The sequence below is a fragment of the Lepidochelys kempii genome, chromosome 6 (assembly GCF_965140285.1).
Source record: "Lepidochelys kempii isolate rLepKem1 chromosome 6, rLepKem1.hap1, whole genome shotgun sequence".
Classification (NCBI taxonomy): Eukaryota; Metazoa; Chordata; order Testudines; family Cheloniidae; genus Lepidochelys; species Lepidochelys kempii.
In genome coordinates, this window is record NC_136385.1 from 102932018 (window position 1) to 102958677 (window position 26660).

The following is a 26660-nucleotide window of genomic DNA, read 5'->3' on the forward strand; positions in this document are numbered from 1 at the left end:
ACTCAAGCCTCCCCAGCATCAGCAGTACATGTTCCGAAGTTGGAACCAGAGCCAGAACTAGAGCAGAACCAAAGAGTCCCTTGATTTTGGTGGTGCTGATCAGGAAGGGGTACACGGCTCAGTGATCTGGACGAGCAGGTCCAATGTCCTGTGCAACTTCTTGTTGTGTGTGTCAGAGAGCCTTGGAATGCGCTGCTTCTCAATGGCTGGAACTCATGAAAGGTGCAGCATCCTTCTTGGGCCTTGAGGAAGATTTACTGTCATGCTTATGCACATGCTTCCTTGCCTCACGAATAAGCCCCGGCATGGGGTCTGTAGCACTGATACCAGTGGAACTGGACTGGGGCTCCAAAGTACGAGGTGTGCTCCTTGAATGCTCAGGCCCAAACGGGGTGTTTTTCACTCTGGATTTGACTGTGGCCTCATGGCGACCTCCATGAGGTGCTTCTTGAGGTGGAGAGCCTTCCCAGGTACGGCTTGGGAAAGAGAGGCAGATACTGTACCTGGATACGACATGGGCTTCCCCCAAGCAGTAAAGGCAGTGTTGGTGCTCATTGCTGACTGAGAATGAGCGAGGGCAAGGGAAGCAGATCTTGAACCCTGGCATCTTTGACATAATCCAGTACCCAGGCATGGGTGCTGGGGGAAGGGGGACAGGAGATCGGCAAAACGGCATCCCCAAGTCCTTAAAATCCTAAAAACTACTCCTCTACTGAAAAACTACTGGCAACAGTCCCAAACGTGAGCTTCTTCCAGGCACTTCAGGCAGCTTGAATGCGGGTTGCCCAGGTGCATAGCTTTGTTGCAAGAGGCGCAGGGCTTAAAGTCCAGTGACTGAGGCATGCCTTGGCACCAGGGAATGGACAAAAACTCCACTAACACAGTTACAGAACTTCATTAAAACTAGCTAAAACTGACTACAAAATAACTAACTAGATACAGATATAAGAAAACAAATACCACAGAGAGCTTGCCAAAGCAAGGATAGCAGTTCCAGCAACCATTACAGGCTGTAAGAAGGAACTGAGGAGACACAGGGTCGGCTGGACGCCTTATACCAGTGCTACAGGTGCAGGACTGCAGAGGGCATTCGAGCTGCCCCAAAGGGTACCATTGAGGGGAAAATTTCCAGAAACTGCTCAGTGCAGTGCATACTTAAAATGGAATGCAGATGTGCAATCACCTGAAGAAGAAAAACTATCTGCACACTGCCAGAAACAAAAAAGCTATAATTACGAGGTAGCAAAGGACAATGTGTCAATTCAGTCTATGCAGTTTTTAGAAATCTGTAATCTCCTTTATTGAGCTATCAAAAACTGTCTTAATGGGATTGCTTACATGAATAAAATTATATGCCTATTGTAAGATCAAGACCTTAACTTTGTTTTTCATTTGTTCATTCACTTGTTTAAGCCACTCAAGTACTCACTGCAGACATCTCCCAGAAATGCAAAAGTCAAGTTAAAAGCCCAACTATATCAGGAACCCAGTTTCTCTTCTTCACTGGCACATCTCAGAAAAGTTTATCATTTCTGAAATAGTTTGTCTCAACCAAAAGACAGGATGGATCATCAGTAATAGTAAGTCCATAACTATTCTTTTGCAGAAGCATTTTTAAGTTCTTATGGTAATATTCTTTGATGAATTCCAAATATTCCTGTTTTCTATAACATTATAGTAAGAGAATCATTCTTCTCAAACCATCATAGCAAAAGGCAGTATATTAGTACTTGCATCCTCTCCACAATTATAGTGCAGAATTTATTTTTTATAAGTCTAGACCAGGGGTCGGCAACATTTCAGAATTGGTGTGCCGAGTCTTCATTTATTCACTCTAATTTAAGGTTTTGTGTGCCAGTAATACATTTTAACATTTTTAGAAGGTCTCTTTCTATAAGTCTATAATATATTACTAAACTATTGTTGTATGTAAAGTAAACAAGGTTTATAAAATGTTTAAGAAACTTCATTTAAAATTAAATTAAAATGCAGAGCCCCCCGGACCGGTGGCCAGGACCCGGGCAGTGTAGGGTTGCCTACCCCTGGTCTAGACCCAAAACAGCAGCAAAATATTTTTAACACGGAGGATAGATAATCCTCATTATTTAATACAGGCACACATTCTCAAAGAAATCTGCCAATAATGAGCTTGAGAGAAAAGAATTTTTTTCTATATTGGAGAAGAGCAACTACAATCTGATACCCTAAGCAGCTTTGGTATTAAAAGGTGCTACATAAGTAGACGCAGTGTTATTCAACTGTGCTGACACAAACATTAAAAAGAATAAAAATATATAGTCAAGCCACTTATGTAGGGTATTCCTATCCCATAATAAGTTATCACTAAAAACTATACCACTAAACACTCCAGGCAAAACTCTGGCCCTCTTTGCTTTTGCCTCTTAAAACGAACATGAAACAATACTGAACAGAACATTACAACAGTACGCCAGAACTCGTCTCCAAGTAATAATGGAATATTAAAACCTCCCATGCTCTCAAGGAGCCATGGACTAGCTGCTGTCCCTAATGAGGCTACATTACTTATTTTGGTGTAACGTTTAAAAAACAGAAAAACAAAAACACCTCCCTCATCCACATCCTCTTGCTCATCTCCTACTTTTTCTCACTTGCTACACTCCATATATCCCACTGCTCTTCCTCTCCCCAGATTGTGCCTTTCCAGTATTACTCCATGGCTGCTTCTCCTGGATTGCTCTGCTCACCTGTCCCCCGTTGTTGTTATATACCCAAACAACCCACCTACAAGGTGTAACCCAATCCTGAATATTTTTCAAAAAAACATTTCCAGTAATTAAGGGATTAAAAGTCTTTTACACTTGTTTAAGGGTACATCATGCCTACGAAAGTAAGTTATATATTTGATTATTCATGAATATGTATAGAAATGAAATATACAGATTTTATTGGAATGCCCACATTTCACATGAGTGGTGGAGCTACAGGTGAATCATGCAGGTCATCCTAAATAGATGCTAATAAAACCTTCACTCCATATTATCATGTATTCTGAATATGCCACATATTACATAACAAAAATTAGAAATGTTTTAGGAAGGTTTTTAAAAACTGTACTGCAACTATTCTTGTATCCTTCTACCTTGTAAAGCGAGGCACCGTAAATACGAGTTAAACTGCAAAGGTGTTGGAGAAGAGATTTAAAACTATTCAATTTCTTAGCAGTGTTATAACTAAAACAGCTTTTCTATAAATAAGATTGGTGTGATTTTAAAATATGACATCTTCGGATTTTTCCTGGTTAGAAGTCAGCCATAGAAACGTAGAGCTAGAAGGGACATCTAAAGATCAGATGATAAGGAACAGAGTACCTCTTTACACAAAGTGCATGGACAAGATTAGCCTAGGTGAATATGGGGTCTGAGAAAGAACAAGCCGACAGAAATGTGCTAAGAAAGGTGTAAATCTGAGACCACCTTTGGGCATAAAAGTAGTATAGGGCCTCAGACCATTTATCCATGTGGAATACCATATGGATCTTGAATGATCGGAGCACTGAGCTCACCTACCCTCCTAACAAATGTAACAGCTATACCAGGAAGGCCACTTTGACACATTCTCTAGGGGTGCTTGTGCAAAGAGTTCATAAGGTGGACACAAGGCAGTGGCTCTCTGATGGAGGGGAAAGCCAAGGAGTAATGATACTGACATCATCGGGAAAGCCAAGGAGTAATGATACTGACATCATCTGTAAAGCTTTTTGATATCTACTGATGAAAAGCACTGTATAAGAGCTAAGTACTATTATTAATTATTAACCATACTATTAACCAACCTGGAGACTGTGAAGTGAAAAAAAGGTAAGTATATCCTTAGTAAAACTGTGGCAAGTAGATATGGCAGCCAAATGCACTTTCAGGGAGGCTATGGCTAAACCTTGAGGCATTACATGTAAAAAGGTATTCTAAGATTCCAGGTATTCCTGCTTAAGACTGGGTCTTACTATTCATCCACAAAGTGAAATGTCTCCACTTCTGTTTATAACATTTCAGGGTGGATTTCTTTCTGCATTGCAAAAGAACAGCTTGAACTATCTGTGAACAGAGGCAACCCACAGTAGTTAATAAGTTATCCACCACGCTGCCTGATGGAGTGTCTACAGATTTGGATGCAAAGCCCTCTTTTTTGAGGTACAAGGCCTGGAAGCAAAGGAAGGCAGACCAGCAGTTCCCCAACTAGCTGCAGAAGAAATGGATACCAGCACTGGTGAGGTCAAGTTGGTGATATTTATATGATGTTGGCCACGTCTGCCCTGATTTATTTACATAGGGGAATGGTAAAAGAGGCGGATAAGAAATAACTGTTCTAGTCCAGAAGGGAAGCTGTGACGTTCTGTACCTCGTGGATACACCCCCATGTTCATCCTTATAACAGGATTGTGTGGTATCTAATGTTTGTCATGTCAGAGGTCTTCGGAAGGCTCATGATGCACTGAACATTGTTGTTATAGTGATGTTATAGGTTGTAATGTCACATATATAGTTATGAGGCTGAAAACGTGTCTTCATGGCTTAAAATAAGCCCAGGCAAAAACTCTCCAAGAGCAGAGAGGCAGTTCACACCTCAACAGGGCATGTATGGGACAAACCCAGCCCAGCCTCACAGGAACAAAGAACGCTGGCTTAGGCAGCAACGAAAAGATCTGTTGGACTCTGGAGTGAGTCACCCTGCTTCCTTTGGTAAGGATGGGACAGCGATGAGGTAATGCTCACCTGACTCTGAAGTGGGGTGGGGCAAAGCCAAGAGGGAAGAAAGAACATGATAAAAGGAAGAGACGTTTCCCATGCTCTTCAACTCTCTTCAACCTCCATCTACGGACATTACCACCAAGCAACTGAAGCGCTGATCAAAGGGGAGAGCCTGGCTGAAGGGCAACCAGCCAGCCTGTGATGAGAAGCATCTAAGTTTGTAAGGGCATTGAAAGTGTTAAGATCAGCTTAGAATGCATTTTGCTTTTATTTCATCATCTGACCAAATGCGACTTATTATGCTTTGACTTATAATTACTTAAAATTTATCTTTGTTCCAACCCAAATAAATGTAGTATTCCCAGTTCCCCAATAATTCAGGTTACTGGTGGGTAACTCACTTATGCAATAGCTCATAGGCCTCAAAGCCTAATGCTAACTGCTTAAGCTAATATTTTAAGTATGTATGTCTATAGGTTTCTTGCATTACTGCTGCATAAAATACCTTTAAGTTAGCTCTATGGACTACAAGTTGACAAAAACTGGTGTGGTAAATGGAGAAGACAGGTTCCAACTCTACATTTAAAATGAAGTCTAAATTAGCTGTCACCATTCAAGAAAGAGATCTTGGAGTCATTGGGGATAGTTCTCTGAAAACATCCACTTAATGTGCAGCGGCAGTCAGAAAAGCTAACAGAATATTGGGAATCATTATTAAACAAATAGATAAGACGACAGAAAATACCATATTGCCGCTATATAAATCTATGGTATGCCCTCATCTTGTACACTGCCTGAAGATGTGGTTGCCACATCTCAAAAAAGATATATTTGAATTAGAAAAGGTACAGAAAAGGGCAACAAAAATTATTAGGGGTGTTGTCAGCTTCCATATGAGGAGAGATTAAAAAGACTGGTAATGCTCATATTGGAAAAGAGGCAACTAATGGGGGATATGATAGAGGTCTATAAAATCATGACTGGTAAGGAGAAAGTAACACAACACAAGAACTAGGGGTCACCAAGTGAAATTAATAGGTATCAGATTTAAAAACAAACAAAAGGAAGTATTTCTTCATACAACGCACACTCAACCTGTGGAAATCTTTGCTGGAGGATGTTGTGAAGGCCAACACCATAATAGGGTTTAAAAAAAAAAAAAAAACAAGATAAGTTCATGAAGGCTAGGTCCATCAATGACCATTAGCCAGAATGAGCAGGGATACAAAACCGTGCTCTGAAGTGTCCCTGGTCTCTGTTTGTCAGATGCTGGGAATGGGCGACAGGATGGATCACTTGATTATCTGTTCTGTTCATTCCCTCTGAAGCACTTGGCACTGGCCACTGTCCAAAGACAGGGTACCAGGCTGGATGGACTACTGGTCTGACCTAGTATGGTCGTTTTTATGTTCAGAGCAATCTGGATCTCATGTTAAACTGGGCACAAGCAAACATCATGCATTTAATACAGATAAATGTAAATGTATACACCTAGGAACAAAGAATGTAGGCCATATTTGCAAGATTGGGAACTCCACCCTGGGAAGCAGTGACTCTGAAAAAGATGTGGGTGTCATGGTGGACAATCAGCTGAACACGAGCTCCCACTGTGACCCTACTGCAAAAAGAGCTAATACAATCCTCAGACGAACAGGAAAATCTCAAGTAGGAGTAGAGAAGTTATTTTACCTCTATTTTTTACTGGTGTCACTGCTGCTGGAATACTGTGTTCAGTTCTCGTGCCCATAGTTCAAGAAGGATGTTGATAAATTGGAGAGGGTTCAGAGAAGAACCATAAAAATGATTAAAGGATTAGAAAACCTGCCTTACAGCGATAGACAGACTTAAGGAGTTCAGTCTATCTTAACAAAAAGACTAAAAGGTTGACTTGATTACAGTTTACAAGTACTCACCTGGGGAACAAATATTTAATAACAGGCTCGTCAATCTAGCAGAGAAAGGTATAACACGATCTGGTGGCTGGAAGCTGAAGCTAAACAAATTCAGACTGGAAATAAAGTATAAATTTTTAACAGTGAGCAATTAGCCAATGGAACAATTGGTCATGGTGGATGCTCCATCACTGACAGTTTTTAAAATCATAAATGGATGTTTTTCCAAAAGATATACTCCAGGAATTATTTTGGAAAGGTTCTATAGCCTGTGTTATACAGGAGGTCAGACTAAATTATCCCTTCTGGGCAACACATCTATGAACAAAAGACATGATGATGCCTCAGACACGAGCATAAGAGCTACAGCCACAGATATTACCTTAAGAAAATACTCATTGTTTAGATCCTCAAGCCTTACTCCTAAGTCACTACACAACAAAAGCCTTCCTTTTGAAAGCATAGATCTTTTTAATGTCAAGACTGATTAGACTTTGGACAATATCAAAACCTCAAAGGTGAGTTTGACCCTTAAGGCTTAGTACACATCCTCTACAAGAACAAGACCCTTTTTATCTTCCATTCCACTTCCAGAGACAGTTTCTTTCTCCACAACAAAACATGCAGCCTTAGAGATGGGACCACTTTTTCCTCAGCTAAGCCTGCATCCAATAAGAGATCTCAATGCAGAAACAGAATTCTTTGTTGTGCATTTCAGCCAACAGCTTTGGCCTCCAAGCAACAGTTTTGACAGGATGGTGGATTACTGCACACCTTTGTCTCCTGGTGCAGAATTACTTCCCATAGCAGGATACTGGAAACCATCTGTGACAGTTATTCCATTCAGTTCTCCACCAAGCCACCTTGCTTTCCTCCCTTATGATGCAGGGACTCATCTCATGAGCATCCTATTGCAGTTCTCAAACTTTTGTACTGGTGACCACTTTCACATAGCAAGCCTCTGAGTGTGACCCCCCTTATAGATTAAACACACTTTTTAATACATTTAACACCATTATAAATGCTGGAGGCAAAGCAGGGTTTGGGATGGAGGCTGACAGTTCACGACCCCCCCCCGTAATAACCTCGTGACCCCCACTTTGAGAACCCCTGTATTAGAGGAACTAGTTTCCCTCCTACAAAAAGGGAACCACAGACGAGGTTCCATAAGAAAACCAGGGAAAGGAGTTCTACTCATGTTGCTTCCTAATCCCCAAGAAGAGCAACTGTCTTAAACCCAATCTGGCCCACAGAAATCTCAAAAGATTATTCAACTACAGAATACTCACATGAACAGATATCATCCCTTCCTTAGTGCAGGGGACCAGTAGGTGGGTCTTGATTTAAAGGATGCTGACTTCATGGGGCAACCAAACCCACCCATCTCAGGTTGGGTGTGTGGACAAGAACAATACCAGTTCCACGTCTTTCCATTCAATTTATCGATAGCACCAAGACTTCATGAAAGTGCCTTTTGGAGGTAGCAGACATCAGGGCATATTTGTTTATTCCTACCTGGATGGACGGCTGGCTCCAAATGAACAGTTCTCAGAAGGAATCTCTCTGTTGGGATTCACTACATGTGCACCCTCCTGAAATCTCTGGGACTGCTAATTAACTAGGAGAGTTCCTCACTGCAACCTACACAGAGACTCATTTTTATTAGAGCAGCCCCAGACTCCACTCAAGCCAGGCCCTTTCTCCCAGGAGACGCTTTTTGAGAACCCTAATGGTACAACCAGGACAAACTATGCAGTTTTTCTTAAAACTCCAAGACCCAGTGGCCTCATCAACCCAAATACCACCTTTTGCTTGTATCCAAAGGAGACCCAATGAAGTGAGCTGTAGCTCACGAAATCTCATGCTCAAATAAATTGGTTAGTCTCTAAGGTGCCACAAGTACTCCTTTTCTTTTTGCAAAGACAGACTAACACGGCTGTTACTCTGAAACCTTACAACACTGGGTAGCATCTCACCACACTCAACAACCACAGCTACATAACCATAACTCCCTGACTACTCCAGCAACACCATTGGTAAAAGAACAGATACAAAAAGATATCATTTGTTCCTCTCTACCCCACTATTACAATCATCACTGATGCCTCCAATCTGGACTGTGGCATGCACTATCATAGGGCCCTATGAAATCTGCGTTAACGAAAACATGGACGGAATTGCGGAATTGAAGCAACAACAAGAAATCCAGGTTCTCCCCAGCAATAGAACCGCAGCAGCAGGCAGGCTGCACGGATGAGCTATGTGTAGCCATTGGAGGTAAGAGACTAGTGGATATGAGGAGGGAGGTGCAGGGCGCTAGAGCCATGAGAGAGTGCAGGGATTAGTGGAGAAGTGCTAGCATCCGGAATTTAAGAGCAGCTTCTGAGAACTCAGTTCCCCGCTATGTCAGTTTCACATCAGGAGTTGCAGCTGAACAGCTCCCCATTTAGAGTGGGGGCACCTGCCCATCCCCCTGAGTTTCGCATCACAGTGGAGTGCAAACAGGAAAAAGAACGGCTGCTTTCGCTCTTGCTGGAGGAACCAGAAGCCTTTAATTGTGGTCTGAGACGTTGCTGCAAGGCTGTCCCTGAGGAGGTAGACCAGCAGCACCTCTCCCCCTGGCCCTCGGCTCACGTTTCCCTGGCTGTGTCAGCTGCTCCGTGCCCAGGAGCAGGAGAGCTTACATCCTGGCCAGCCCCCACAGAGAGCAGCAGTGCCAGCAGCCCGGGGAACACAGGGGCACTCAAAGCACTTCACGTGGGTAAACAGCTCTTCATTACCCAACTGATAGGAGGAGATCCAGGAGAGAGCAGTTTCTGGCTAGCCTTGGCTGAGAGAAGAGACCTGCTGAGTGCTAATCTCCTTAAGTTTCTCCCACAAAGCTGATAAGTTTTATTTTCAGTGTGACAGTCATGCAGTTGCTCCTAATGGAAATCAGGGGAAGCTATTGTACAGTCCTCTATTTCTCAGTCATAAAATAAAAATGTTTCCTTTTTTCACTTGGACTATGGACCCCAGGGACATTATTTATTTATTACAATTCCTGGAGAGCTCTTAATTCTATCAGGTTGTTACAGCCTTGAACCAGGTCTCTTACTAACTTTCTTAATATAGGAGTATGCCCTTGAAATGACATTTTTTAGAGGGCAAATTTCCTTAACATTTAAGACATATAGGGTCTCATATACACACATAATATTAATATATACACATACACACACAGTTCAGCAATGTCAATTTGGTCATATTACCAAGTGCTACTTTAAAAAGCGATATAAATTGTGTTACTTTTAACATATACCCTATATCAGCAGGATGTTTTGTTTAAATTGTAGGAGATTTTTGTAAAAATCAGCTTTTCCCCATTGCAATCCAATTCTGAACATTTATATGCAATTAAGTAAGGCTATTTAATTTTTGTCAACATATCACAAGATTTTGATTAAAAAATCAAGACAGAATTAATTTTTCCATTTATTAAAAAAAATCAGAAAATAATAAATCCAAAAATCCATAATAATAAAAAGGATTTCATAGGGCCCTATTATCAGGACCACAAAGTATACAGCCAGAACACCATCTGGGAATCCAGACTTCTTTCTTGTATTTTAGACTCCTTACTCTCATGGCATCCCACAGAACATAGTTATAACGGGATAGGATAGCCTGATAACTGGCTACATGAAAACCCAAGAATCAGGAGACTACGTCTTTCTGATAAAAGTATCCAATTTATGGCTTTCCCCATCTGAGGGAGCAGACTGAGATGCCTTAACACCTCTAGAAAGTTTCTCTATTGCAGATACTATCACAGAATTTCTCAGAAGGCACTGGAGTAAAAACTGATAATCCTTAGAAGGTACTGTAATCCTTAGAAGGTACTGGGTACATCCTGTTAAGCTCTCTTCCATACTGGTGCTGAAAAGACAGTAGACAGCCAAATGTCCAGAATGCCAGGGACAGCAAATTCAACCCCAGAAGGTGGTCTTGGAGACACAGAACTTGGGCATAATATGGAGGGTGGTGCTGAAGCTGGGGTGATGAGGTGCATCATAGCTCTTTATTGGAAGATCTTGACATAGAGGCCGGCCTTGCTACTCCCAAAGGAACAGCTAAAGAAGCTATTTATAGGCACCAAGAAGCCACATACACCCAAAGCCTCAGAATGTTTTTTTTAAACAGCTGCCCAGGGAGCAAAAGCATGACACATCACACACTGGGATACAAAGCAGGTCTCTCCCAGGCATATGAGACATCTAACACAGGTGTTCACCTCAGGAATCATCACCGAGTAAGGCACGCACTTCTTAAAGGATACAGGGACCAACATGATTGTAGGGGCTACCTAAGGCAAGTGACCACTTAAAAAACTATGCTAACACTTCACTGAACTAATCTAATCTATGTACAAGAAAAGAATTAGATTACTAGGAATAGCCAAAGGACATGAAAAGTGAGTTTTGTTAGCTCTCTGTGACAATGGCAAAGGAACTGAGGCAGTCAGGGATGCACTCCCTTATAGGGTAGGACAGTTGTGTCACCTTCACACCAGACCATGAATGCACTTCCTAATTTTCAAGGCAGTTCCACAGCTCAGTGTCTAGGGCACCATATCCAAGACATGGGGATGCACAAAAGCTCTTGATGAAGAACAAAAATTTTAAAAATCCAAACCTAATGAAATATGTAACTCTGAAGAATCAGAGGACAGCCTGTTTATGACAATTGGCAAAATTAGCAGCAGATAAGTACAACTGATTGTTCTAATCAAGAAAGGGGTATCAATAGGGCAGAAGGATAACAGCACCCGACACACAGAGGTTCCTATATACATTTCTGAAATTCAGGAATTATAGTTGTAACATTTCTTAACATGAATAAAAAATTACTGACTCAAGTGAGATACTTATGTCTCGAAGGACAGATATTCTTCATCTGGTTCTGCTTCCGCTCAAGCAGTAACAGTTTCTTTCTGTTCCTTATCCTCAGCAAGAAGTGAAAGTTGCAACTCAATCTAAACGAACTGGAATCTTGCCAATCTTTCTGTTCTTTTTTTAATTGAAGTCTCTCTCAAGTGTCATGGCATATCAAAAGTATCTGGATTCCAGACAACTAAGCAGAAAGAATTAGACAAAAGAAAGATAAAGAGAAAAAGAAAAAGAAAACAAAAGTGTTATCAAACTAGCTTGAATACAAAGGAGCTGTAGACTCTTAGGGCACAGACTCATAAAACAAAGCTTTTGAGGGGGATAGTTATGAAGCCCAACTCCTGTTTTTACTGTCAAGTAGTTATATGACCTGCTATTGCTTAATACAATTCACATGCACTAGTATGCATGAATAAGACACCTATATGATCTTCCATGCAGTAAAAGAATAACAGAACTATCTGAGATAAACCTGCTTAGATTAGATGAACCTCAATGTCTTGAGGAAGAAGACAACAAAATTACTCAGTTTCACTACTATAATAATTATCCCCTTTCAGAGGGTTCACCAACCATTTGTTTGTATGGCAAGTGCAAAAATCTAGATATCTGGGTGGACTGCTAGGACAGCAGAAACAGCTACAGCCAGATCAACTTTTTCACATCTACATACAGCCAAAAGGTTCAGATCATATCTTCTGGATGCAGATCTTGCAACTGTTACCCATGTCTTTATCACCTCCATATTACACTACCACAATATGTTCCACGTTACGCTAGATCTTAAATCTATCCAGAAACTAAAGCTGGCACGGTAGTCATCATCTTTCCTTAAAGAAAAGAAAAGCCACAGTTTACATCTTTGCAGAACATAACAGTGCTACTGGTTCTGCACTGTTTCGCTATTAAATATACCGTGCAGAAATTAAGGGGACAGTTTTGATCTATATAGTTCTAAACAGACTGTGACCTACTTATCTGATCAATCACCTCCCCATTTAAGATATTGGGAGGACTTTAGAGGGAGACCTAAGAATATAATGTGTTTTTAGATGCTAGGTTATTTATGTATGTTCATTATTGGCAGAAGAGCCGTACTGGAGTATTTTTTTAAATGTTTCAAGCATGGAGAGCAAAGCATAGGCATTCCTCTTGAAACAATGAGTGTATAACTGAAATAAAAATATCAGCTGAGGCAAAATTAGAGTGAAAGAGACTCTTCAAGAAATATTCTGACATTATTTGTATTACACTAATGCCTAGAGGATCCAATACAGATGAGGGCACCATTGTACTACATGTCCTATATGTAGACTTGGAAGGATTAGATTTTTATCTGTAAACGTTGATAAATGTCAATTAAACCATACACACAAACTGACAAAAGAATATTCCCATTGATAACTGAAATTTAAAGTAGGCAAAGAAAGAGAAATGCTGCTTGAGAACTTAGTTTGATTTAAGCATATCTACTTTGTATATTTTGACATGTGATGTTGACAATTAGTGTTCAAGCAGTTATAAATCTTTAACTTTTTAAATCTCAGTCTGTCATTAAACTGACCCCATCCCCCATAATTTCCCCTAACTATGAAAAATTAAATATATTTAAAATAGAAAAAGCTTAAAAATTAAACATTAATATAATCCATAAAAATTATAATTGAATTCTACCAAGTCTGTCTACATACCTGCAAGAGGAGATGCCTCTGCCAAGAAGAGTTTACAATATAACATAGATGAGGGGAACAAAGGATTATTGTCCCATTTTTACAGATGCAATCAAGGAGAGTTTTTTCATAAACTTCAGCAAGTCTTGGACCAGTGACCAGCCCGTGATCACACAGGAAGTCTGTGGCAGAGCTGGGAACTGAACCCAGATTCTATGCAAAAACCATATGGCTAAGGTCTTTTAATATGTTTTCAGTCCCAGATTAAGTGAAATTCTCACCCTTCCATAGTGTCATCACAAGGCAGAGTAAGTGCTGTGTGCCCTAAATAGGCATTTCCACATCTTAAAATGTTTAGCTATATTTTAAATGTAGCCTTAACTCCAAACTTCCTGAGTTTATAATGCTTGTTTCTGAGATAATTACAACATCCCAGTACTGTTTTTTTTTTTACCCTAAATTACTGACATGTTCCCTCAAGCATAATTCCATCTTCAGGTTTTTTTCCTAGTAATTTCCTTGTTTTATTTAATTATTAAAAAAATCATAAGCCAACACTAAAAAGAAACCTGAAGAGACTATTAACATGTGATGTTTGTAATGATTTGAAGATATGTACTATCGACCTTAAAAATATTTATTTTAACTTTTAGGATAGATTCAATGAGTATGCTCAGGTTGCTTTACGCTGTTGTGGAGACGTGCAATACAGCCATAGTTTATTGGCCAGTTAATCTGTTCAAAGCTTCTTTGCGTAGTTAAGGAAGTGCAAAGCAACCAGAGGGCACACACCATTTTTTCCTTAGTTCTGGTACTCTACACTTGCTCTAGGTTCCCTCACTCCTGTTGAACCGACCTTGTGTGCAATGGGTAGATTTTTTAAAAATAAATATTAAGACGCACAGATCATTTTTAACAACGATTTTCATTACTGGAAGTTTCTGCTTCAGAAACTGGCTCAAAATAGTCTCCTTTGAAAAAATTTAAAGAATTGTCCATTTCAAAAGTGGCTGCCCTCTCCCATTGTTATCAATGGCAAGGAGGATACAGACTGCCCTGAGTTTAGTTTCAAAATAGCAACTATTTTTTTTTGGCCTCCAGAGACGATGTTCCTGTAATCATAGGGGGGACTAAGTGAGGAGCACTGTGAGGAGCACGTGAGTGGAAGCAGTGGTCTCAGTTGCACTGCAATAAATAGGATATGGCAGCCATTTTGAAAGGGCAATTCTTTTCAAAATTTTCTGAAGGAGAAAATTCAGCCTTGCTGAAGCGTAAAAAATGGTTACTTATCTGTACAGTTACTGATGTTCTCTGAGATGTGTTGTGCACGTACACATTTCACTGTAAGTGTCAGCCCACCCAGTGCACTTAGGTTGGAGACTTGATAGCAGTACTGACACAGCAAAGAATGCGACCTGCACATCCTCATGCCAAGGGCATCAAGAGCACAGTTGCCCCATCTCTCTCTCTGTTTCTTTGCACCAGAGAAAGTAAGATGGTAACTGAAGTAGGGAGGATGTGGAACATATATGTACACAAGACATCTTGAAGAACCCGGGAAGGATTCCCAGAATCAGCCATTGTTTTCCTTGAAATGTGAAAAACAGTGTTTAGTTCATGGAATTAGTAGTAAAATTAGAGGTGCATGTATCTTATTAACTCTGTTTCCTCAACCTCCAGGAAGAAATCCCAGCTGGTGTGGACCCAACCTAAACCAGGCTGGCCAGCATCATCTGTGATTTGGGGGGGCGTGTGATAAATGAAGGGGGGAGGCACCCAGCCAGCCAGTTAGCTATAGAATCCCTCTTGGTAGTTGTTCTCTACTTGCTTTACCTATAAAGGGTTAACAAGTCCACAGGTAAAAGGAAAGGAGTGGGCACCTGACCAAAAGAGCCAATGGGAGGGCTAGAACTTTTTAAAATTGGGAAAAAAACTTTCCCTTTGTCTGTAGTTATTGTTCTCTGGAGAGAGAGGACAGAGCAGACACAGGGCTGAGACTACACTGTAAAAAGCTTTTTGTCAGGTATGGAAATCATCAGATCATACCTAAAACTCCTCATTTGAACCCAGATAGGTAAGTAAACCAGAAAATGTGTAGGAAGACGCAATTAGGTTTATTTTGTTTATTTCTTATGTCTTGTGGACTCCTCTGTGCTAACCCCAGATGCTTTTGTTGCTTGTAACCTTTAAGATGAACCCCCAGAAAACTATTTTGGGTGCTTAATTTTTGGAATTGCTCTTTTAAAAATCTAGCAATAGTCTGAGTTTTCAGATATATTTTCTTTTTGTTTTTAATAAAATTTACCTTTTTTAAGAACAGGATTTGGGTTTGGGTGTCTTAAGACATTTGTGCACATGGTTTTTAGTTAGCTGGTGGCAACAGCTGATTTCTTTCCTTTCCTTTCTTAGCTCTTCCCCGGGGGCGGGGGGGTGTGAAAGGGCTTGAGGGCACCCCGCAGGAAGGAATTCCCAAGTGCGCCTTCCTGGGTTCCAAGGGGGTTTGCATTTGGTGGGTGGCAGCATCTACCCATCCAAGGTCAGAGAGAAGCTGTGACCTTGGGAGTTTAATACCAGCCTGGAGTGACCAGTATTAATTTTTAGAATCCTTGCAGGCCCCCCCTTCTGCGCTCAAAGCGCCAGAGTGGGGAAATAGTTATTCTAAAAATACACAAGTAATTTTTTTCTCCTTGGAATGCTCATGCACATATCCATTCCATTACAGGTGACTTCCAAGCAGTTCACTGATGACAGTAGGGCTTCAGAGACTAGCAAAACATTGGAAGATCTGTCCTCCAGTCTAAGTCTGCATCAGCCCAAAATGCCTGAATGACGGCTTAGTGTTTTGTGAATGTATGCACTGAAAACCATGCAGCTGCTCTGCATATTTCTGACTCAGGTACATTGTTTAGAAAAACCACTGATGTTGCTTGTGCTCTGGTTGAATGTGGTGGTGTTTTAGCTGGAGGGCCTAAACTGACTATTTCATAGAAAATCCAAAAACACGCAATAATCCAGGTTGACATTTGTTGAGTTGAAAGTGGCTGTTCTTTAACTTCTTTTGCAGATGCTACGAAGAGTTTGGGTTAAGATCTAAAACTTTTAGTTCTACAAATGTAAAAGGACTAAGCCCTTCTAACACGTAGGGCATGAAGTCTGCTCATCTTTGTAAGAATGAGTTCTGGGGAAAAATAAACACAGATGCACTGACTGATTCAAATGAAAATCCTAAACACTTTGGACATAATCTTAAGGGGAGGTCTTAAAGATACCCTGGCCTTGTGAAAAATTGGTGTAGAGCGGGTCCATCATTAAAGCTTGAAGCTCTAATACACTTCTAACAGAAGTGACTGCCATCAAGAAGAGTCTTGTATAACATGTAGGCAAAGAACATGAAGCCATTAACTCAAAGGGAGGATCTGTCAAACAGTAAAGGACAACATTCAGCTCTCAAGGAGGAATCTGGCTCTTAAGTAAATAAAGTTCTGATAAGAGCTTTAAGAAAACTGCAGGTTGTAGTGTGAGAAAACACTGAAGATCCTTGGTAGGTGGATGTATGGCAGATATAACTGCCAAGTGTATTTAACTGAACAGATCAAAAGGTTTGATTGTTTGAGCTGCAATAAGCATCACAGAATGTCCTGAATGTGAGTTGTTCTAAAAGATGATTAACAGGATAATGCACAAACTGAAAACCTCTTCCACATGGCGAGGAAAGTACATCTTGTATACTCCTTTGTGCTGGATATCAAGATTCTATAAGAAAGTTCAGACTAAGATCTTTCAATCGGGTTCAGCCAGTGATGAGCTACGCTGTTAGGTGCAGAATGTGAGGACTGGGATGAAAGAATTGTCCCTGGCTCTGTGTCAGGAGACCTTCTGGTACAAGGGACTTATTGGTGGCTGGATGAACAGCTCTTGAAGAGCTACATACCATACATACTGAGAAATGAAAAGGGCGAAATCCCCTGAAACCTGTAGTCCAGTGTGAGCTGAGTAATTGTTTTTGTGTTTTGCTTATGTTTGAAAAATAAGGCTGCTCGGAGAGGCTCTGGGTGTGACTCTGGGTTCTTCAGAAGTGTAGGACAAGCCAGCATCTTATAGTGTCCTTCTGACACCATTCAGGCTGGAATGCGAAATTCCTGCTTAATAAGTCCAGTAACGTACTCTTTGCTCCAGGGAGATGAAAAGCTTTCAGAGTGATTTTGTTGCACATGCAGAAATTCCACAATTGGACCCCCTCTTGACATAGTTTGATGGACTTCAGGAAGACTTAAACCCAGTGTATAGGTGTTTAACTCCAGCATGTTTATGTGGAGAGATTACTCCTGCGACAACCAAAGGGCTAGAGACTGAAGGTGCCTCAAGCGGGCACCCCAGACGATCACTGATACACCTATAACAGAGGTGGGCAAACTACGGCCCGTGAGCCACATCCAGCCTGCGGGACTGTCCTACCCGGCCCCTGAGCTCCCGGCCGGGAAGGCTAGTTCCCGGCTTTTCCCCGCAGCCACGCCGCCATGCAGGGAGCGCTCTGGCCAGCCACTCCTGCCGGGCAGCACAACTTGCGCCCGCCCACCTCCCAGACTTTCTAATAAGCCAGTCCTGCCACTCTGAGCAGCATAGTAAGGGGGCAGGGATCGGGGGTGTTGGATAAGGGGCAAGGGCTCCTGGGGGGCAGACAGGGAGCAGGGGGCCATGTGGAAGAGGTTTTCAGTTTGTGCATTATCCTGTTAATCATCTGGATGGGATGGAGGTTCTGGGGGGGGGGCGGGCAGTCAGGGGACGGGGGGCAGTTGGATGGGTTGGATGTTCTGGGGGGGGGGCAGTCAGGGGATGGGAAACGGGGCAGGGGTTGGATAGGGTGTGGGAGTCCCAGGGGGCCTGTCAGGGGGCGGGGTGTGGATAGGGTTCCAGAACAGATGATAGAGATGGTACAGTGTCTCACCCTTATTGTAAATGGTTTGCTTGGTAGAAGCTGAACCTTGGTGGGCAGAAGCTCCAGTTGCTGATGCAGACTGCCTGTATTTGAAGGGTTTCCCTTTCCTCCTAGACATGTCAGCTTGTTTGTGCTAATACAAAGATTGTCTAGGCTGGCTGAAGTTTATACTGATGTCACTTAGGAGGTAGCACATATGTTCCTAAAGAGCAGAGTATTGTTGGGGAATCTTTAAGAGACCTCACTCATTAGGGGATTTTGGGGTGGGTTTTTTTTGCGGGGGAGAGGGGGAGGGAGAGGGAACAGCTGAAGTCCTTCAGAGGCAGATCCTCAAACGTCGTCTGTTAATTCTTAACAAATGCTTAAGAATTCCAGCCACAGACTGTCACGTTGCTATGGCATTTTCCACCAAGCAAGAAGTTGTATCCACTGTATCAGTGATTGTCTGAACAGATGTCTTTTTTGACCAGATGACCTTCTGAGACAAAATGTCAAACTGGTCTCTATAGACTTCTGACAGTTTGGATGAGAGTTCTAAGACTGAGTCCCAATTAACAAAAGAATATTTTTTAAGCAATGCCACACAGTTGGATATCCTCATGTGGAAGCTCACTATGGAATAGGCTTTTCTGGCAAACAGATCTAGTCATTTAAAGGCCTTCTCCTTAGAAGCAGACTGTATTGGGATCTGCTTGGACCTCTCATTTGAAGCAGTAACAACCGGGGAAGCTGGCACTGAGTGCATAAAGAATTGCACAAAGCCTTGTGCTGGGACATGGTATTTTCTGTCTGCCTTTTTAAAAATGGCAAGCTGAAGTCTACCAAAGCACTTGTGTACAAGTAGTATTTAATTAGCAGGAAGGACAATTCTTCCAGATAGGCAATTAAATATTTAAGAAGAGATGAATTATCGGTGACCATTGAAATCCTTCAACATGCTCAAGGTCTTAACTTGGGTGTAGGAACAGGCTACAGCAGAAATTCCAGAAGAATCTCCTTACTTGAGTTCCTCCCAGATCATTCTATTTTGGAAAGGAAAGATATGCTGTGAAACCAGACCCCAAACCTTGCAGATCTTTCAGCATCTACAAAGGGAAAAGGCCACCCAAGCTAGCAGAACGGCCAAACTCAGGAGCTAACTAAGCATTTCCCCAAGTACTCTCTGCAGGACCAGTTTGACGATGGTGGAACAATGTGCATCCCCAGCCCTGTACCAACTACTCATGGGCTTTCCACTTCCCAAACCTGACCTACACATTTACTACTCTTGAACCCATGACCCACATGGTTCCTAACCCTACAGGACTCCCTCCTGAAGGCCGGAGACCGTGCCACAGTCAGTTTACTGCTCTTGGAGGGAGGAGGGGAGGAAGGAGGGGCGGAAATTGACACACACTACACTCTCCAGTCCATATGGAGAGGTGATTGAATCTAGCCCCTTGTGAAGTGCTGAGCACCCTCAACTCCTATTAACTTCAGTGGTAAGTGAAGGCATTCTGCACCTTTCAGAAGGCACTCAAATGTAACTACTATGCAGTTTTGAAGCCACTCTTGGGTTAATACAGCAAATAAACATATTAGGAACAAGCCAACAATATGGTACATTTACCTACATTTCTCAAATTTGCAAGCCACACTGGGTTGAGCTATAAAATTTTATCTATTTTAGAACTGTAAAAAACCTGCAAACCCTATGATAAAGATTTTCTACATTCGGTTGTTTATATAAACAGCTTGTACGCATCACACTCAAAGTAGAGTGACAATAAATACTATTATTAAAATGTCAGAAATAGAATATAAAATGCCTGGAACATGCCAGTCATTAAGGTTTTATTAGATATGAAAAGTATAGCAATGCTTTATTCCTTCTAAGACACTAATCTAATTTTTTTTCAATTCTACTGTCATCCCTACTTTTAATTTTATTTTGAGAATGAACTAGAAAGAGAGAGGAAAAGGGTTGATAAAAATGCAAACTGAAAGTCTTGATTTCAGCATTAGTTCATGAGAATCACTGTGACTACAAAACATTGTTGAAAGGGACACTGCAAACTAGTTCAAGCCAAAAGTTTGACCTCCTTTAAAACTGTTATAGTCCCCAAAAGAGAAGTCAGTGCACAGCACTAAGGGTTCAGAAGTTGGGGATGCTAAACTCTATTACAAGTAGTTATAAGCAAGACAGAAAGATGGCAGGGAATACTAAGTTCTTTCATAACTTTTCCAGACAATTCAAGTTACACTAACTGGTCCTGAAGGGATCCACATCTAGCCTTCCTTAGCCCGAAGTGCTGACCCAATACCAGTGTGGAGGGGAAAAGAAAGGTTTAAGTGGTGTTTATTGAGGCATTCTGGTCAACATTTTTTTAAAAAAAATTCAATACCTCTGAACTTTTGTAATATCTTCCAAGTAGGCTACATTTGAAGATTTTTTTTTTTAATTTAAGATTGGCACAGTTAAAGGGCAAGCTGCACATAAGACCCCTTTTGTCACTCTCAACTGCATCCTTCAGAATGATAGGCCTGGCTTCCTCCACCTCTGTCTAGGTGGAACCCTGCAGTCCAACCACTCAGACTAGATCTCTAAGCTACAGTACCCGGTTTCTCAACTGTGTTAACCTGATATGCCAAGTTTTGGCACCTCTAACCTTTTCCATCAAGACCTTGTGACTCAAAAACAACTTCTCCCCCCCCCCCCCCCCCAAAAAAAAGAAAAGATAACATTTATTTAGGAAAACAGATTAAAACAACTCCTTACAGAATCCCAGTCCACTACTCTACTGGCTCTGCCAGACCTATTCAAGAGATGGGAGGGAACTATTGAGGGATGTGTTTATGTGTAGGGGAACATGGAGCACAGGAAGGAGGGGGAAACTGAGGTGTATACTCTGGTTGTTTTGGTGATTCAAAGCAGTTGTAAAACTAGCCTAACCAACTAGTATGTTCTGACTGCTTAGTGCTGCTCCAGGGCAGAACAAAGCTACCATATCATACCAGTGAATACGGCCATACTACCCACCACCTGACCAGGATGGTGATGGCAACTGTGAAATGCTCTGAGATTAAAGAGGCTAAAAAACACAAACCTCAGTAATAATGGGAGATTTCAACTATCCCCATATTGACTGGGTACTTGTCACCTCAGGACAAGATGCAGAGATAAAAGTTTCTGTATACCATAAAATGACTGCTTCTTAGAGCAACCAGTCCTGAAATCCACAAGGGGAGAGGCAACTCTTGATTTAGTCTTAAGTGGAGTACAGGATCTGCTCCACTGTATCTGAACTGCTAGATAATAACCACAATAACATAATTAAATTTAACATCCTGGGGAGGGGGACACCAAAGAAGCCCACCACGGTAGCATTAAACTTCAAAAAGGGGAACTACACAAAAATGAGGAAGCTAATTACACAAAAATTAAAAGATACAGTCACAAAAGTGAAACGCCTGAACGCTGCCTGGAAGCTCTTTAAAACCACTGAAATAGAGGCGCAAATTGAACGTATGCCCCAAATTAAAAAATATTGTAACAGGACCAAAGGAGTGCCACCATGGCTAAACAATAAAGTAAAAGAAGTGGTTACAGGCAAAAAGACATCCTTTAAAAACTGGAAGTCAGATCCTACTGAGGAATATAGAAAGGAGCATAAACTCTGGCAAGCCAAGTGTAAAAGTATAATTAGGCAGACCAAAAAAGAATTTGAAGAGCAACTAGCAAAAGACTCAAAAACTAACAGGCAAAAATAATTTTAAGGACATCAGAAGCAGGAAGCCTGCCACACAAAAAGTGGGACGACTGGATTACTGAGGTGCTAAAGGAGCACTCAAGGCCATTGAGGAGAAGCAATATGAATTATTTGTATCGGTCTTCACTGCAGAGGATGTGAGGGAGAGTCCCACACCTGAGCCATTCTTTTAAGATCCTTGCAATTATCCCAAACAACAAGCATTATAAATTCAGAACTAAGGTTAAACTTGAAAGAAATGTAAACATGTTAAGATATAGTTAATAATCATATGATCACTGCAAGGGGTTACTACAAGGTAGATTTAACATTGTTTATGTGCCCTAACTGTACATTTCCTTAATTTATTTTTTAGGAGAATAACTATAACAGCCCCCATGATGTACTTCACCCTAAATTACTGATATGTACTCTCAACTTTAACACCAATCTAACCATTTTCTTGTCTGGCAATTAGGTAAACAAGCATCTTTACTGAAGACACAAAAAGAAGTTTATAAAAGCCTTCTGTTAAAAATACATATATGGACTTTTCAGAGCTAGAAAGAATTTAAAGTAAGGGCTGACCAAAATCAAGAGTGATAATAAAGAAACCACACTCTCACATTTCAAAACATTTCTTTATTCCATATACCATCTTTGTACAACTGTGTTAGTTTTTAGTTATAAAGCAGTCTGAAAGATATAAAATAAAGTTGTATTGTGTTTACGCCTACCACACGACCTCACACACCACCCTATCTCAAAACTGAAGGTGAATTTGTTCTGTATCTACACTCACTCATTTAAAAAAAATAGAAAGGAGAGCAAAATTGCAACCCCTATATAAGGTAGTATGGATCTAGCTGTCAAAAAGACTGCTTCTCTCTCTGTGCTGCAGTGACAGCTGAGGTCAACTGGGGAGCTTTTGTACACAGTCCTTAGATCTGAATGTCTGGGGGTGGGAGTCTGCACTTTCTCAGTGGTGTGTCCTTTGCTATTGAATTTACTTTCACAAGTGATCCATCAAAGACTGAATCTCTTACACTTTGTCTTGCAGGTTAAGACCTCTCTCTCTCTCTTTTTCTTCACAGAAGTATCATATTATTGTTTTGTGGTGCAGCTAATTTTACTTTATTTTGGGGCTGTAGGGGAAAAGAGAGGAATTTTTTTTTTGGTTGGCATAGGTAACAGGATATGGACTGTTTTAAAATACGGTGCATGAATTTTATCTATGTACTGTGTGCATTTTGTAAACTTAAAATAAGCCCAAAACTTCCTGTCACATTTAAGTTTTCGAAGGGGTCTTCAAGTAACAAGATACCAAAATCATCCATAAAACCACAACTTACAACAGCATTCCTACTGTGTTTTGAAACATTACACAGCATATTTTGTTTGTGCAAATATTTCCACACAGAGTTTTCAAACTGCTATCTAATTATGAGGAGGTTTGAAGATCCAGACAGAAAAGTCAATCATCTATCAACATACCAAAAAAAGCTGTACTTGCCACAGCTGTGGACACTTAATGATGCTTTAGAAAAAGAAAGCATGGAATTTTAAGTGGGCAGAAGGGGAACTGGTGAATACTATAGTAAGATGCAATGTATTGGACCATTATTTCTTAAAAAGCACCTTTTAAAATACATATAAAGAAACTAGAACTCAGGTCCACACATGGGAAAATACGGTGAATTTGTGGTAGGCAACAGGCATTCTCCAACCATTTATGCCCTTCAAAACCCTCAGACACTATATGTTAGGCAAATTTAAAGATCACCCAAAACCCAATACTAATATATATCCATATTTTTAAAAGGCCCCTTTTCCTGTTTCACCTCCACCTGACAGACAGTTTCGCCTTCTCTTTTCCCAGTTCTCTCACAAGCGCCTCAGCTCCCTCGAGTCTCCCTTCTCCTCCCACCCCAGCGTCCATGCTCAGCGCTTCTCTCCCGTCACGGACCCCTCCTCACTCAACATCCTCCGAGCCCCCCTTGGAGCCGCCACCCCACGCTCCCCTTTCCACCTGTCTTCTCAGTGTCCCTGCCCCCCATACTCCCTTCTCCGCTCAGCTTTCATCTCCCCCACCGCACCTCTCGCCCGATGTCCCCCTTTCTCTCCGTCGATGGCCCTACCCTACCGCTCCATCTACCCCAGCTCACCCTGTCCCTCCCTAACGTCCCCAGCCCTGCTACGTCCCCTGTCCCAACCTCGCGTTGCCCTCGCAACCGTTCCCTGATTGACACCCTTGCCCTCTCCTCACTCCGCTTCCACCGGCCTCATCCACGGCTCACCCGCGTCCACCTCGGCCCTGAGGAGGCCCACACCCCCACGTGGCCGTCACCCCCTCTCCGCCCCGGGGTGCTGCGCGGTCACTCACCGTTCTTCAGCTCGTGCTTGACGGTGAGGAGGGGCAGCTCCCCTTCCTCTGCAGAGCCGGAGGTTCCCTCCATTTTCTCACGGGCTCGCCACCCCCCACCCCTCTGCCTCCCGCCTGGGGTGTGCGTGTGGATGAGGGGGGGTCACCGTGTCTGGCAGGATTTTATTGTTCGGAGACGTATTTGGGGGTTAACCATAACATTAAACAAACAAAAAATAAAAGCAACATTAAAATCCCGCCTCCCCAAAATACAGTCCCTGTAGCTCCCCCCTCGCTCCGGCTCCCCTGCCTACCCAACAACAGTGAGATGGGAACCTAGCCCAGGCGGCGGGACGGGGGTGGGGGGGGGCGCATACGAGGAGGAGGACTAATAAGAGACTCTACTCACTGTCCTCCCTCCCCTCATTTCTCCATTCCTCGGAGAGGAAGGGTGGAGAGCTGAGAGCTCATTGGCGCGCGCGCCTGCACATCGAGCGACGGTTGGTCAGAGATCGTTGGACATTAGGTCCCCACTCCCTATCCGCCGAGTGGCGCGCTGCCCTATTGGTTGAGGGTTGCGCTAATCGCTTGCTCCCCCTGCCTTCCCTTCTTTCGTTTCCCCCGCCTACCCGACGTTTTATTTGTAAACATTCCCGCCAGCCCCCTGAAGTGGGCGGGTGCTAGGTCGCCTGGAGATGAAGGGACGATGCTGACTGGCTCCTTGCGACTGCCAGTCATTCTAGGCTGAGAGCGGGAGGAGTGCCCCCTCCGGCTCGGACCTCCGATAATTCTGGGAAAAGGAGGGGCGCGATAGTGGGGGGGAGGGAATAAGAGGTTACCCCCCCCAATGAGGCGACCCTAGCTCTCCTATTCCCGGAAAGCGGAGATGGGTCCCAGGGCTAGCTGGTCTGCCAGCCCCCTAAGGGGGAAGGTGGGAGAAGGAAGGGAAGAGTTCGCCCCGCCCCCTGTTGCTGAGGGGGAAGAGAGAGAAGATGGTTTCCGGCCCTTGGAGGTGGGAATACTAATGAGAGAGACAGAGCGAGACGGGAGCAGTGAAGCGGCTGCTGGGAGTACAGCGCCGTGCGCTACCTACTTGTTAGTGAGGAACCCCGGTGGTAACTTCTGTGCATCTGCAACAAATCGGTGGGCCCCATCCCCGAGACCTGTCTACATAAACGAGAGGCAAAAGCTGGGTGCAACGAGGAGGTTGGAGGAGCAGATGGTAACAGTTAAAGGATAACGGTAAGTGTAATAAACAGCCGTCATAGCACACCAGCTGACTAGCCTTTCAAAATCAAGGGTTTTTTTAGGCTCTCTGGCAGAGGTGAATTTTAAGGAAACCACTCAGTCCCAGCAGCATGACTTGCAGCAAAGGCAGGTTCCAGTATGCAGTGTACTATATCAATCTCAGTGATATATCCTGCAACATTAGGTGTAAGATGTCCTAGCTCCATTCCAGAGATACAACAAAACCCAGTGGTCTGTCTTGATCCTGATAACACAACCCACAGCAAAACCAAGTCCCCCAGCATGCAATGCATCCTCTCTCTCACAGCACGACAGCCCATATCTATTTATTTAGGTGCATATACTGTGGCTAAGAGACTTCAAGCTCCCAGTATACAATTTGACACCTCAATCTGAGCAGTATGGTGACTGGAGACAACAGGTAGTGGCACATATGGGGAGCATAGATCAGCATTCGTGTCCGGCTCCCCATCTTTACCCACCCCAGGCTGGGGAAGCTAATGATCCAACCACTGTGCCAGCAAATGCATGTTGCACATATGCTTAGAAGTGGCACATATTCCACCTCACCTCATTTGGCATTCCTGCAGAGCACAGAAGTCAGGGGTTAAGCCAGTCTGAACAGTATATAAATTGAAATTGATTCTCCCAGATCTTTGGCAGGTCAGCAGAAGCAGATACCTTTCCTTCCACTGAAAATAGCTGATATGTACACAGGATTGTGGAATGCAGCTTCTAGGATGCAGCTAGAGTAGGCACTGCTGAATGGTACCAGGCTCGGGGACAGAAGAGAAAATCATCTGGCCCAGGCTTATGTTGCAAACAGGTTAAGATCCAGTTTCAATACAATCAGCCTTTGCACTAAGACAGTGTTGGCACCTCTTCTGGTTTTACTGCAAGTCTCACACAATGTGGTAAAAAGAAAAGGAGGACTTGTGGCACCTTAGAGAGTAACACAAGTCCTCCTTTTCTTTTTGTGGATACAGACGAACACGGCTGCTACTCTGAAACCTGTCATTACACAATGTGTTTTTTTCTTAAAGATCGTGCTATGAGAATCAAATTGTCAGTGCAGGCCTTAATTGGACAGGCTGTTAGAATATTCCTGTTTAAAGGGAACAGGGAGGTAAAGGAAGAGTGATGGATATAGTTTTAGAATGAGTGTGTCT

General features: G+C 42.5%; 2 protein-coding genes across 6 annotated transcripts in view; one reads left to right on the plus strand and one right to left on the minus strand.

Annotated features, from left to right (window-relative positions):
• The window catches only part of RPS6KA5 (ribosomal protein S6 kinase A5), a 190694-nt gene extending 165843 nt beyond the window's left edge, over positions 1–24851 (minus strand). For 2 of the 5 annotated variants that reach the window (XM_073349430.2, XM_073349427.2), the window contains exon 1: positions 24265–24631. In XM_073349430.2, coding sequence (XP_073205531.1) covers positions 24265–24337 — 73 coding nt within the window. In that variant the 5' untranslated portion in view covers positions 24338–24631. Of the gene's footprint in view, positions 1–11512; positions 11732–24264; positions 24632–24652 lie in introns of those variants that run through there. The other 3 variants (XM_078853372.1, XM_078853371.1, XM_078853373.1) reach the window with 3 other exon arrangements.
• A 127-nt stretch (positions 24852–24978) lies between these two features.
• Positions 24979–26660, plus strand: part of DGLUCY (D-glutamate cyclase) — a 104290-nt gene continuing 102608 nt past the window's right edge. The window contains exon 1 of the mRNA XM_073349432.2: positions 24979–25485. The gene's annotated coding sequence lies outside the window, so the exon portion shown is untranslated. The remainder of the gene's footprint in view (positions 25486–26660) is intronic.